The sequence below is a fragment of the Oryza glaberrima genome, chromosome 10 (genome assembly GCF_000147395.1).
Source record: "Oryza glaberrima chromosome 10, OglaRS2, whole genome shotgun sequence".
In the NCBI taxonomy this organism is placed as follows: Eukaryota; Viridiplantae; Streptophyta; class Magnoliopsida; order Poales; family Poaceae; genus Oryza; species Oryza glaberrima.
Window position 1 is genome coordinate 15,185,181 of NC_068335.1, and position 14,067 is coordinate 15,199,247.

Consider the following 14,067-nt stretch of genomic DNA (forward strand, 5'->3'; position numbering starts at 1 on the left):
GTGACCATATCTCAATCGGATACTTTTTCAGTCCGATTGAGATGACTTCCTTGTGACGGCCCGCTATTTATAGGCATGTTAGAGGCCGTCACAGAAAGAAAGATCTATACTAGTGACGAGGGGTGAGCGGCAGCATACATGGCGTCTCAAGCTGATGATGTCAACATTAATCTCATCCTGAATGTTTCGCGACCTTCTGCCGTGCCACCTCGATCGAGAAAACCAACCGCCGCGTCCACTGTCGTGATCAGCATCGATCACACGTACGACGTGTCCTCGCGCCCGAACCGCACTTTCCAGAACGCCAACGCGTTCCGCTGGCCGGTGGCATCGTAGAAGCAGCAGCCAGAAAGACGATGAGGCCCGAGCACGGCACATATGAGCTGCGGGTCCTTTCTCTTGCCGAATTTAGAGGCCCAAACGGTGCAGCCACTGCGCTAGTGCACACTTAGTCCCACCTCGCTTACCAAACATAAGTTTCACTCCTTTATAAACTGAGGCCAGGAGCACTTGTCAAGGAACACATTGTCGTCAGCTGAGCATAACATGTACCAATTGGGGAGGGCTGATAAGCGGGCGATTGGGCATTCTCTGCCCCTCCCCCCCCTTGCTTAATCCCCTTCCTAAGAATTTCAAACCATTTAGAAAAATATATCTTACAAAAAAATCTAATATTTTAAACCATTTAAAAAATACAAAAAAAACATTTGAATATAAATTTTAGGTATATAAACTTAAAAAACAAAATTGGTGAAAAAAAAGTAAGACAAAAAAACATTTGAATATAAATTTTAGGCATATAAACTTAAAAAACAAAATTGGTGAAAAAAAGTACGACAAAAAAACATTTCAATATAAATTTTAGGTATATAAACTTAAAAAACAAAATTGGTGAAAAAAAAGTAAGTGGTGAAAAAAAAATCTCGCCTACTGCCATGGAAATTAATGTGACCGATGGAGCCCTAAAGTTTTTAACTACGTACAAACAAAAAACATTTAAATATAAATTTTATGTATATAAACTTAAAAAACAAAATTGGTGAAAAAAAATAAGTGGTGAAAAAAAATTCTCGCCTACTGCCATAGAAATTAACATGACCGATCAAGCCCGGGAAGGGCAATCGTTGTCAGGAGATTTGTGAACCTCCACTATTACGTCCTAGATACGTGTGGGCCCGCTTCTCATTTCTCAAATATCAGTAGTTCTATTTTTTTTAAAAAAAATGATTGACAACATATATAAGGATACACCATCTTGTAAAAACTCAAGTCCAAAGTCAATCTACATAATTATTAGAAACAAAGTAAACAAATTTTATAGCACTGGAAATAACGTTCCTAGACATCTGCATTTTGCCACGGTTGAATCCTAATATCTGTACGGTTAATTTGACTTTCATGGTTCTCTGAAGAAGAAACCGTCTTCTCCAATTCACTGCCAAATATGCTGGAATTTAGATCTTCAACAATAGGAGGGCTCATGGAACTAAGGAACGTAGAGCATGCCTCCTTGAGTTTGCAACAATGGTGCTTCTCCGCTAGCACCAACATGGTTGACACTGAGCATGTATCAATGTGGTTGCACAACTTATCTTCGTAGACAAACTTTAACCTCTGTAAGCCATACCTGTCTGCAGCAGCAAGCAACTGTTGAGCCATAGCTACATTGTCTTTTCCATGACCTATCTCTGACCAAATGTCTGTGTAGATGAACTCAAGCAGAGCCTTGAACACTCGTGCTTCCATGTTGTCAATCTGTATCGCATCTATGGTGCCTTTCTTCGTCGGCCCGAAAAGCTCTGCCTTGAAGACCGGTGACCGTGCCGCCAGCACCAACCGGTGCGCCGCAAACATCTCGCCGCCGACCAGGAACTTGACATCGGTGCCTTCTTTGCTTACGAGGAGATCACCAAAATGCAGATGCATATTCGACGGTGGTACGACGACAGATGGCTTTTCCTTTGGGATGATTACATGGGCAGCAACGGCAAAGTAGTCATCATTGAGATATTCCGATCGCTCTAATTCGTCCCTCCTAATAAAGTTTTCGAACCCCCTTGCCCTACCAGAAGATGTTGAAAAGTTACGTAATTCGGTGTGATAGGTATACGACGGCACCGGGTTCTCGTATCGATCGAGCAGGCTGAATGTAGCTTTTGCCATCACGTCCTCCTCGGTGACGATGTCCTCAAGCACGAGGAAGATGGAGATGCAGTCCTTGTTGCTGTCGCGGCATCCGTGTGGGTAGTAGCTGACATGCCAAGTGTGGCCTCCTGCGCTGAACGGACAGGAGCTGAGGGGGTGGTGGCGGCCGGCTTTCAAGGTGTTGGAGTACCCGTTGATCTTCAGTACGTGATAAGCCTGTGCCGCGATGGTCGTGACGGTGGACGTCGTCGTTGTCGCCATGCCTGCGGTCTTGTGTTGGTAGACCGATCTCTTGCGGAAAATATTTGATTTCCTAGCCACTACCAGACCGCACGCCTGCTTCTTGTAGGACCAGTGTTAGAATCCAATTCCAACTGGTTGCTGGGAAAAGAGAAAAGATTTGATTTCTAGCAAGCTACTACCAGACGGGACGCCTGCTTCTCGTAGGACAAGTGTTAGAATCCAATTCCAACTGGTCGCCGGTGTTAGTGCCATCTCGCCGTCGTTCGTGATCACAGACTTCTCGCATCTTGATCGCCGTCGCCGGCCCTCACACTAATCGTGCTGGGTGAACTCGTCCGGCTGGCAGTTGGTACTGAAGGTCTGAGAAACTCCTCTACAGAGTAAAAGGTGGAGAGAATATCAGTTCCAGTTGGGAGGAAATAGAAAAGTATTGAATCGGTGCTAGATAATGATGAAAACAGCAAAAAGAAATGGTGAGTTCAATATTTTTAGAGGGGATTGATGTATTCTGTATAAGGATTAAGCATCGAACTCAACATCTTCAGGTAAAAAAATACTTTCATATTTGCAATTCACGATGAAAATTTTGTAGCATATGCTAGTATGCTAAATATGGACCACAAGAACTCCATATCCCTCTATATCTAAAGAGTTTTTGTGAGATCTAAGAGAATTGATACAGTAGTTGATTGGTAGGCAAATGTTAGGATAGTGCCATGGTTGTGCAATAGTTTTTGTTTTAAGAAAAAAGAAAGAAAAAGTGTGAAGAGTCCCCTTAAGTAGTGTAGTTGACGTATTAAAATGATAATTTAAGATGGCTACATAACCATTTAAACAAACTAACAAGCTAAGATACGGCGAAAAGAAATAAGTTAGTACAAAGCGATTTTACCAGCATATGATACTTCAGAAAGCTTAAGGAGTGCATATAAAAGGATCTTTCTTGTACCTGGTTCAAGTTTAAAATGTCACTGAAGTACATAATGCTTAGAATAAGAGAGTGGATTAAAAAATATAATGCCGTCATACTGAATTAACTAACTGAAGAGGGTTCATACCTTGAGTATTGCATTTCTTTCTTGAAGAAGATGCGAGTCTAAAGCTCATTGTAATACAAACAGCTCCTCCTTATCTTCTTTCTTCAAGTAGCAAACATTGAAATCAAACAAGGACAACATGGTACACACGAAAGAGATGGGAAAAGACAAAAATAATGGAACAAAGCCACACCTTAATCAAATAGCATGCTAAATATAACTAAAATATGCAGGCAGAACATCACAAAGAGGAGAAAGTGCTACACAGAAAGCAGTAATGATAACGAAAGTTTATTTTCCAAGAAATTTCATTGGAGAAAATATTTACAAGAGTTGGTAAGCAGTCAGATATCATAATTTAGAGCCAAGTACCATATGTAATCAAAAGGATGATACATGTACCTTGCTCAGAAGGCTGGCAGTTATGTCAAGTTTGATGATGCCAAAACCTTGTTCTACATTTTCAGTGGTTGACAACATGACAGTCATTTTGCTTCAAAAAAACAACATGACAGTCAGGCCCTTTTTTTTAGCTGGATCAGCCAAAGAAGAGGCCGATCGAATTCCATTAAAATTGAAGGGGAAATGCAGATATTACAATGACAGTAGGCAGTTGAAACCGGTGGCACCCACCATGCTGGGTAGCCAAAAAAACAAAACAGGAGATCGTCCTGTCGAAAAAAGGTTTGGGTTGAACTAGGGACTAATCTCCCTCTCTTTTGAACAAACCCGCAGCCCTCCAGACCAAGATTTCATCCTTAATTGCTCCATATACACTACTAGGCGTGCTTGCTCTGTTCTCGGAGACCCCTGCATTCCTCTCCTTCCATATGAACCAGCATACCATGAAAAAAAGGAATCAAAGGATTTCCTGTGAGCAGCACGACAACACACTCTTGACTGAAGCCACCACTCACCAAGATCGAGGGCCTGATCCCGTGGTAGCTGAAAACCAATGTTGAGCCAGTTCCTCAACATATCCCAAACTGCATTAGTGAAGTTGCAGGCAGCAAACAGGTGGGTACAATCCTCACTCGCTAAAGAACAGAGGTGGCAGTGTTGATGATGGGGCCAGCCTCTCTTTTGTAGATTGTCTGCCGTGAGGCATCTCCCTTTGAGGTAAGCCACATGAATAACTTGATCTTGGATGGTGCTCTTGTCTCTCAGACCATCCTGTCCCAAGACCATCTCGTTCTGGCCAGGAAGAACATGTTGTACACCCGAGTCGACTGAGAAGTTACCATCCCTCGCCGTTGTCCAGAAAAACACATCTTCTTCTCGCTGGTTCAGTTTCTTCTCTTCTACTAAGTCCCATACCTGAAAGTATTAGCTCAAAGTTCTACATGATGGTGCACCCACAATATCCTTCACCCGTCGACAGTTTGTCAGACCCTCAGCTACCAAGAGACCATCTTGGCACACAAAGCAGGACAGGCATGGCATCGAGGAGCTGATGCTGGCAACCAATTGGACCTCCAGAAATCAATGTTGACGACGTTTCCTACCTCAACCCTTTTTGCTGCAAAGAAGATGTTTTCCAGAGTCTTGTGTTCTTGTTTCTTCAGCATTGTCCATGGGCGCGATCATTTTGCTGTACCCTCAGTGCCAGCCACTTCATACGCAGTGCTCGACCGAACAGGATGTAAATCCTTGATTCCAAGACCACCATACTCATCAGGCGAGCAGACTTGGCTCCAAACCACCAGACAATGTCCACCACTGACGCTAATCACAGAAAGCTTCGGCATTTCCTCTCTACCTCTTTAATTGCCCATTGTGGCAGTTCAATTACCATCACTTAGGTGTACTAGTAACACCATTAGCACTGTCTTGATTAGTGTCAGTCTTCCTCCTGACGGCAGCATCTTTTGGCTTACACCCGACAACCTTCTTAGAGAACTTATCTAGCAGAGGCTGCTGTTCCTGCTTGGTAAAGCGGCAGACCCAGGTAAGTTATGCCAGATTGCCAGCCTCTTGGATCCAGTCACTCATGGAACTTCAGTTCTCGTTTTCATTGATGCTTTCATGTCTTGATGAATGGACAAAGAAACATGGCCATAATTTGCTTGACTGTACTTTAATTGGATGGGAGACAAGAGGGCAACCACTCTTCACTTCACAAGGTAATTTCTTAGTATCAAGCAAATCATTTGTGCTACATGCCTATGTTTCTGTCAAAAACTATCAGCACATAAGGCTAGTATGCTATATTATTATCAATAAACCTTCAGCACTGCTAACTGATTTATTTAAAATCAGCTTTAACTGATATTTTTACTGTAAAAATATAGGTAAAGAAGTGGCAAAACTGTTCAGTAAACCGCAGAGGCATTAAAAAAATGCCTTTCATAATTTACAGTTCCACATAACCACAATAGTTTGAATGGTCATATTACCAATTAGCAATGATGTTTTCCTTCTGAATACTTTGGATTTATTTTTATGATATTCAGCTCATCATCCAGAAATAATAATTAGGAAGAATTGTGTTTATGCCCCAACTTTCAATCTCAATTGTGATTTTACCCTCAGTTTTTAGGGTTTGCGAATTTACCCCTGTTTTTTTTCAAATGAAGTCACCGTTTGCCCTTACTATGGATGGCAGTTAGATCGGTCCCACAGTATTGAGTTAAAAAAACAGAATAGAGAAAGGAAAAATGGTTTAAGAAATATGGTATTACTCTTCTACCCCCCAAGACCCCATCGTTCCCATTCCAAAATCCTAGGGAGAGATATAGCAGGCGGCGACGGTGCCTCCGGCCAGAGCGCGCGGCGTCACGAGCACCAGGTGGCGGCGGCGGCTACTCGATGCGAGCAGCAGGTCGCGGCGACGACTCCTTGATGCGGCGGCATCTCTACTCGACGTGAGCGACGCGAGCAGCAGGTCGCTTCTGATGCGGCGGCGTGAGCAGCAGGCCGTGCGGCGGTGGCGGCGCTTCCTCGGCGTGGCAGCTCGGCAGGAGGTTTGCCGATGTTGATTCCTCCTTCGCTTGCCCTGTTGACTAGTGCGGACCAGCACAGCGTGAAAGGAAGACGAGGGGTCTTCCAAGATGGTGCTCTATCTCTTCATTGCTGACATGCATGTAAATTCATCACTGCTGATCGAGGCGATTACAGAGAAAGAGATTAATCTTTGACTAACCACCAAGTGAGTGCTAGTGCGTCAAAATTCTGCCAAAACTATAATCAAATTCTATCAAAATTATCATATTTGTCAAAGTTTATCAAAAATAAGCTAAAGTTTAAATTATTTCATAAATTTTAAGTTCAAAACGGTTGCAACTTTTTATGTGCAAAATGTGGGTGATATCTACAAGTAGGGGTAAATATGCAATAAGTAAGTAAGGGCATATATGTCTTTTCACGCTCGACTTAACACCGTCAAACTATCCGTCCAAACCAGGGGCAAATCTCTGCTTCATTTCAAAAAAGCAGGGGCAAACCCTAAAAAACGAGGGTAAAATTACAATTGAACTTCAAAGTAGGAGTAAAAATGCAATAGCCCCTAATTATTAGTAGGAAAAAGAAGCACCAAATAAACCATTTCATTGAGAAAAGCACACATATTATAGTTCGATCTTAACTTAAAAAAACAAAACAATAAATACCACCTGCACAGAGGAATCCCGCAACTGGCAATTGTTCAGGAGAAGATTTTTAAGTATGATAATGCACACCCATTTCCAGATTTCAACTTCTTAGATTACTGCATGGTCCATAATATGTCGACACTCCTGTTTCATAAGTCCAAAATTGGTCAGCGAGCGGAAAATCCAACAGTTACTTGATTTCTGAACAATCTTATGTGAAATAATAAAGAAGATACAGTCACCTCATGGATGGCATTGAACGTGAAGGTATTTGTGATTCCTGAGCCAAACTGATACAGTTTGTGAATGAGGTGAAGCTTGTCCATCTTTGACAATCTTATCTGGAACCATGGCATGTGCACCAAAAGCAGGATCCTAAAGAACAGAGTTATTTGCCAAACAACATTTCCTGTACTGCAAAGAAGTAATTGACATCTGATTAATCAGCATGATTTTTGTTTCCTGAGAGGCAACAAGTAGATATGCTCACCGCAAAGGCGTGATATACTCATTCGAAGTAACTATACTCATTTGAAGTGATATTCATGGAAACTTCTCTACGCTCAGCATCCGAAATTTTTAGTTTATTTCTCAGTTTAGTAGGAGGTCATTACCTTGTCGCCTGGGATAATGTCACCATGTCAAAAGAAGAGGGAGGACTGGGCATACGAGATCTCAAAGCTCACAACCTGTCGCTACTAATGAAACTTGCAAGCAAGCTGCTATCTGGCTCCCCGGAGCCATGCTTCCACTGGCTCAGAGCACAGCACCTGCAGAACGAGATTCCTATCCTAGCAAGACCAACTGATACACCGGTTTGGAAGATGATCTGTGGAGCATTGGAGCCAACAATAGCATCAACCAAAGTTTCGCTGGGAAGCGGCCTTTCGGTGCAATTCTGGAAAGGCCATTGGACGGACGATGGCCGCTTCTTCAACACCTACCCATCACTGGCATCATTCGCAACCAACATCAACTGTACAGTCGCCTCACAATTCACACAAAACACCTGGGCGATTAATCTCCACCCAGTGTTATCAAACCAGGCACAGACAGAACTCAACCTCCTCATGAACACTTTGGCAACTCTTCAACCATATGCAGATGCACCAGATACAAGATCACGCCTTCAATCCCTCAACGGAATAACAACCGCAGCATTTTACAGACTCCTCACCTTCCGCAGCATTTCAGGGAAGCCAGCTGACTTCATATGGCTCAAAGCCATCCCAAATACTTGCAGAATCTTCCTCTGGCTAGCCTTCAAAGACAGGTTTCTCCAACAACAACAGAACACACAAAAGGTGGTCGTCTGACCCACACTGCAACATCTGCCCAGCAATTGAATCAGCAGACCACATTGTGTTGCGTTGCAAACTGGCAGAGGTCCTCTGGACAAAACTCAGCCTCAATTCCATAGCAATCCAATGTACTGACATCCTCCAATTCGTCGATGAAGTCCTAGGTTCTTCTCAGGGCCACCTCAAGCTGGGATGGCCGATATGCTTCGCTGCCTGTGCTGATGTGCTCACAACCTATGGAAGGCAAGGAATGATGCGGTATTCAACTGAGCTAACACAAGCATTTCCAACCTCCTGCAGACAACAAGAAACTGTCTGAACTTATGGGAGAACCGTGTCAAAACAGCAGATCGAGCGCAAATTCAAGGCTGGATAACAAAACTGAACTAGATGATCACAGTGCTGCTCACCCAGAATATTCAGACAATTGTATTCATATGCTACTCTTTCCCTCTTTCATTTTTTCTCTTATTTCTTCTTTCTTCTTTCTTTTTTCTCTTCTATCTTCTTCGTTCGTTCCCCTTTACCTCTGTATTTTCTCTCTTCCTTTCCTTTTGTAATTGGCCACTTGGCCATGTAAACCATTGACCACCATTAATACAATGGTAATAAGGTAGAGCTTCTCTACCTTCTGCGTAAAAAAAAAGAAAGTTTAGTGAGAAGCTTGGCCTGTAATTGTAAGGTAAAAACAACAGAATATACAGACGAAGCAATGCATTATAATAAATCAAAACAATTCCATAAGAGTATATAATAACTATAACTGCACAAAAGAAAGATAATATGGAACGAAAATGAGGTATCAGACTTTTTTTTCCCCAAAATTAAGCACTGAAAGTTCTGTACAAAGAAAGATGCATTGCATAGTGATGTCTCGTGATCTAGCTTGTTTAATTAACTGAACGACAGATAAACATTATACCCTTGAGAGGAGTTTTGACATAGCAAAAAAAGTTCTTAACACAGAAGCATATGCTGATCGCTCCAAGCAGTGAATCTGAAATGCAGTATCTCCAGCATCTGTTACCACAGGTACAAGATCCAGAGAATCCATCATAACATCAATGTTATTTCTTCTGGTCCACTCCTATATGCATAATTGTGGAAAACACACTGGCTGTCAAAAATCTGCTCACTTCTGGTCTTTTTTAAGATATCAGAAATTTTAATTCTGAACAACAAGCATTGACAATGAACAAAAAATTTCAATATTCCATGTTGAAATGTTAGATGCATTCATTCTGCTGATAAGTGGAATGCAATCAGAAAAAAGGATCAGTGATTCTAATTATAACATCATCTGCCTTCAAGAAACAAAGAAAATCAATTGAGGCAACATATACTAAAAGTTTCTGCCCAGCTCAGTTGAACAAGTTCGTGTTCTTGGTTTACTGATTTTCTGGTCAGAAGTACAGTTAGAAGGGAACAGATATATTTTAATGACTTCTCCTCTCTCCCAGTTGCTCTAACATCAAATATTTCTGGAAATGTATGGATTCTTACAAATATCTACGATGCTTGCCTATGTGATAAAAAAAATAGAGTTCTTGATCCGGATTGAGAACATAACCATAAAATAACTCTCTGGGTTGAAATCTCTCCACTCTGTATTGTTTAGTTGCCTTACATAGAGAGGTTGAACAATGCTAAGAGATTGTCACTACAAACAGAACGGGGGATGCAATTCTAACAAATCGACAATGGCTAGGTCACAACTTCACAAGTTGCCAGTCCACTGATTCTGACTCAACTGACATGATACTGGTGAATTGACAGATAATGAACATGATCAGCAGTGAACCAGAATGCTGAATTCGTTTCAAAAAAACCAGAATGCTGAATCGGGCTGAATCGGCATAGGCATACCTCATTCTTGAGCTGATCCTCATCCTATCGATCCCTTTCGTGCCCGAGTTTGTAGTTTGCTCATCCCATGATCCCTCAGCTTGAATCAATAGAAACTCAAAATTCAGCGTCAAAAATAAAAAAGAAACTCAAAACAGCAGGAACTGAAAAACTTACTGCATCACAATCCAGAGAGGCGCAAAAGAGGAAAACCCTATCATCTTCTCGCAAGAATAGCGGAGAACCCTGCTCGGATTCAGCGCGGTGCAGACCCTGGAATCAGCCGCCAGGAGCGGCCCTCACCGTGGCTCCGCGGGGCCGACCGTGGGGAGCGCGGCCCTCGGCCCTCGCCCCCACGCGCACGGCCGAGGCGGAGGCTAACGGGGTCGGCCGCGCCGGCGTCGGACCGGCACCCGTCGTCGAAGGAGGTCGCGGCGGAGCCCCAGGGGGCCGCCCTCCTAAACCCTAAACCCGTCTCGCCGCCCGCGCGGACGACGGGGCTAGGAGCAGGGATTCTGGGCTCGGTGGAGACGGAGAGGAAGAGGGGGATCCGGGCGCGGCGGTGGCGGCGAAATAGGAGACAGAACCGAGGGCTACTTAGCGCGAAACGGAGTAAAAGGCAAACGGGAACGGGACGAACACTTCACGATCACGACGAGGATATCAATAAATCCAGAAGAACTCAGAAAAATTTCCAAGATCATATCAAATTACTCAAATCAGTTCAAATGAGTCGTGCAAAACAGAAAAGAAAAAAAAAATCAACCAACTCAGAACAAACTAAGCCATCTCCTCGCTGTTGCCGCTTCGCCTCTCCCGTTGCCGCTTCACCTTCTCGAAACCAACTAAAGTGCCGCAGGCGCGGCCGCGCCGACATTCTCCGCCTCCTGGGGCTCGTCCAGCATCAGGTCCTCATCGTCTTCTCCAGCATGAGCGTCGCCGAGGAGGAGTGCCTCCGTGGCCATCGCTGACGGTGGCGTCGCCTGACTCGCCTCCAGGGCAGGAACATGGGCGTGCTGCAGAGAGCACCCCATGACTCCGCCGGACAACTTCACCGAAGATGATGAATGTATCCAGCCGCGACGCCTGTCTTGTTGAGGGAAAAAGCTGGGGAGGCGGTGCCGGTGCTCGTCGTCGGCGGAGCCGCCCCCAACGCCCCCAACGCCGCCGCCGCCGCCGCCGCCGCCGCCGCTGCCGCCTCCGCCGCTTCCAAGTCCCGATCCCTCGGCGAGCAGCTCCATCCCGAGGACGGCTGATCTGGTGGGCGCGGGGGGGCAGGGGACCTCGAAGACAAAGTTGACGGCATCCTCATCCGAGAGGATGTGGCGTCCCGCTCCCGCTCGCGCGCCGAGGGTCTTGTCGACGACGTCTTCAACGGGGGCCGCGTCCTCGAGCTTGTCGGAGCCGTTGCCTCCGGGAGGCGCGGTGGTGTTGGGATCGTCGACCTCCGCGAAGAGCTCACGGACGCCTTCGAGAGGATCCTCGATGGGCGGATCGCTCGCCGTCACCCGAACTCGCCGTGCTTCTATCGCGAGCGGGGGAACGCGTGCACGAGCAATACGGAGAGTGGTTTCCCCGGCGAACTCCCGTTTGAGGGGGAACCGCACCGAGGAAGGCCGAGGTGCTCTGCCCTTGCCGCGCCCGCGTCCATCGACGGGCAGTGAAGCGCCCGCACCGATTCCTATCCGATTCATTTCTCGAAATGGTGGAGGCGTGGAGCGGAGGGGAGGGGAGGAGGGTGTTCTTGGCGTCGCGAGGAAGCGGGAGGAAGAGGCTTCGAACGCTCGAGGACGAGGACCCGTTATATAAAGGGAGAAATGACGAAACTCACTGACACGTGGGACCAGGTAGCACGTCAAAGCTCAACCGTCGGATGGAAATAGTGAGACGGTTAGATTCTTCTCGGGGGGGCAAACTGGTAAAAATTACCTTGAAGAAAACTAATTTCAGTCAGTGTTACACTTGTGGGGCGGGTTAATGACCTTGATTGGGCCCACATGTCATACAAAGATAGACTTGGATGATACAGTCATCTTGCCTACGTGGCGGTGGCGCCGCCGCCGATTTCTTGCAAAAGCGGCCATGCGCCCGCGTGAACACCGGCGACTCGTCCTCCCATTCCCCCACAACCTCCGCCTTGCCTTTCCCCGCGCCGCCACCACCATCGCCACCGGCGCCATCCCTTCCCCTCGTCGCCACCTCCACCTCCACCTTGCCGACCTCACACGACCTCTCGTCTCGCCGCGCCGCGACCAGGCCAACCCCGGCCCGACGAGTAGCTCGGTCTCGGTCGCCGCCGTCCGCCGAGCGCACCACCCGCTCCTCCGAGCCCGGCTGATAGAGGGGGCGAGGGCATGGCCAACGGCGCCGGCACCGGGAGATCGGGGGGAAGAGGAGAAGACCGGGACGAACAAGCACGGGCTCGTGCCCGAAGACCTGGGTCTCCTCGACATCCTCGACGACAAGCACACGCAAGCGCGCCCGCGAACTCGACACGAGTTCTCGTCTCGCCGCGTCCCGGCCCCAATCGGCGCCAACCCCGCCGATCATCTCGGTTGGCGGCGCCGCCGCGTTCGCCACCCGACGCGTACCGACTTCCTCCCGTCCTCCGAGGCCGGTTGATCGGGGGGCGAGGGCATGGCGCGCGGCGCGCCTGCCTCGGGAGATCGATCGGGGGAGAGAAGAAGAACGGGATGAACAAGCACGGGTTCCCGCGCGTCTTCCGCTTCGTGGCTTCGTGCCCGACGACCTGGAGGAGGCTGGAGCTCCTCGACATCCTCAACGACAAGCTCCGGAGCCGCCGCGCGTGTACCGTCGTCACCCGCGCGCGTCAGGGCAGCCGACAAGGTGTAGGAGCTGGTGCGCGCGGCGCGGGGCGGCCGGTGGAAGAGCCCAGGCTCCTGCAAGAAAGTTGACGCGCGGCGTCGCCGTCGGCCAGAAGAACGCCTGTTCGACGGCGGCAAGAACCCCGTTGTGTTCGAACGAGGGCATGGCGGCACCGGAAGACGGGCACGAACAAGATGCGGTCGGAGCGCGCGGCTCAGAGCGGCCAGTGGAAAGTCTTCGGCAACTGCAGCTGCCGTTGGGCTGGGCGTGCGCATCGGCGAGACTATCTGGTTGGCGCCACCGCCGCCGCCGCAGTGCATCGACGTCCCGGGACCGGGAGGCGACGAACTGGACCAGCTGCTTTACGGATACGAAGAATCACCTGGCGTTCTTGTTCAAGGATGACGACGGCAATGCGCGCCGCCGGTGCACGTGAGCGTCTCTCAGTCTCACACCCTGCGTACTGATTGACCACTGGAATTTTGAATTCTTTTTGGCGAATTGCTTAGCTGATTCTGACCAGCTGGACGTCAAATTTCTGGCAAATCATCAGTGATGAACTGTTTACTCTTTTTTTTTCCGGCCATTGGTGTTGTAACGCACTTAACTAGCTAGTTCTACGTGAGGCTTCGAACGCTCGAGGACGAGGACGAGGACCCGTTATATAAAGGGAGAAATGACGAGGTCTAATTCGTTATGCTTTAACAATATCTCACTGACACGTGGGACGTGGGGCCAGGTAGCACGTCAAATCTCAACCGTCGGATGGAAATAGTGAGACGGTTAGATTCTTCTCTCGGGGGGGGGGGGGGGGGGGGGGGGGCGCAAACTGGTAAAAATTACCTTCAAGAAAACTAATTTCAGTTAGTGTTACACTTGTGGGGTTAATCTTTTTGTTCACCATAGAAGGGCTCTCTGAAATTGCTTTTTTTTTCGCGAACGCACGAAAGGATTGCACGTCAATATATTAGAAGAATAGAGTTTTTGTTACACGACGCACTCAACCAGACCGGCCTATGCTAAGGAAGGAAGAAAACAAAGATAAAAGAAAAAGGAACAAAAGGAAAAACTCGTGACGAC

The 14,067-nt window shown here is 47.1% G+C and overlaps 1 protein-coding gene across 6 annotated transcripts; it reads right to left on the reverse strand.

The window, feature by feature from the left end:
• Nucleotides 1–1,246: 1,246 nt before the first annotated feature.
• LOC127752977 (BTB/POZ and MATH domain-containing protein 1-like) lies at nucleotides 1,247–10,791 on the reverse strand. 6 transcript variants are annotated; one of them, XM_052278430.1, is made up of 10 exons: nucleotides 10,339–10,791; nucleotides 10,183–10,261; nucleotides 8,727–8,947; nucleotides 7,506–8,610; nucleotides 7,258–7,429; nucleotides 4,024–7,159; nucleotides 3,828–3,918; nucleotides 3,447–3,527; nucleotides 3,281–3,337; nucleotides 1,247–2,761 (listed from the first exon to the last, which is right to left on the reverse strand). In XM_052278430.1, the coding sequence occupies exon 10, from the start codon at nucleotides 2,404–2,406 to the stop codon at nucleotides 1,339–1,341; it is 1,068 nt and encodes a 355-aa protein (XP_052134390.1). In that variant the 5' UTR covers nucleotides 2,407–2,761; nucleotides 3,281–3,337; nucleotides 3,447–3,527; nucleotides 3,828–3,918; nucleotides 4,024–7,159; nucleotides 7,258–7,429; nucleotides 7,506–8,610; nucleotides 8,727–8,947; nucleotides 10,183–10,261; nucleotides 10,339–10,791; the 3' UTR covers nucleotides 1,247–1,338. The 6 variants fall into 6 exon arrangements, with proteins under 6 accessions (XP_052134390.1, XP_052134393.1, XP_052134391.1 ...); XM_052278433.1 differs by having other exon boundaries at nucleotides 4,024–5,596; nucleotides 7,037–7,159; nucleotides 7,506–8,947; XM_052278431.1 differs by having other exon boundaries at nucleotides 1,247–2,481; nucleotides 2,568–2,761; nucleotides 7,506–8,947.
• Nucleotides 10,792–14,067: the final 3,276 nt, after the last annotated feature.

Excerpts from the sequence above, each read along its gene's own strand:
- LOC127752977 (XM_052278430.1), bottom strand. The coding sequence starts at position 2,406 with ATGGCGACAACGACGACGTCCACCGTCACGACCATCGCGGCACAGGCT.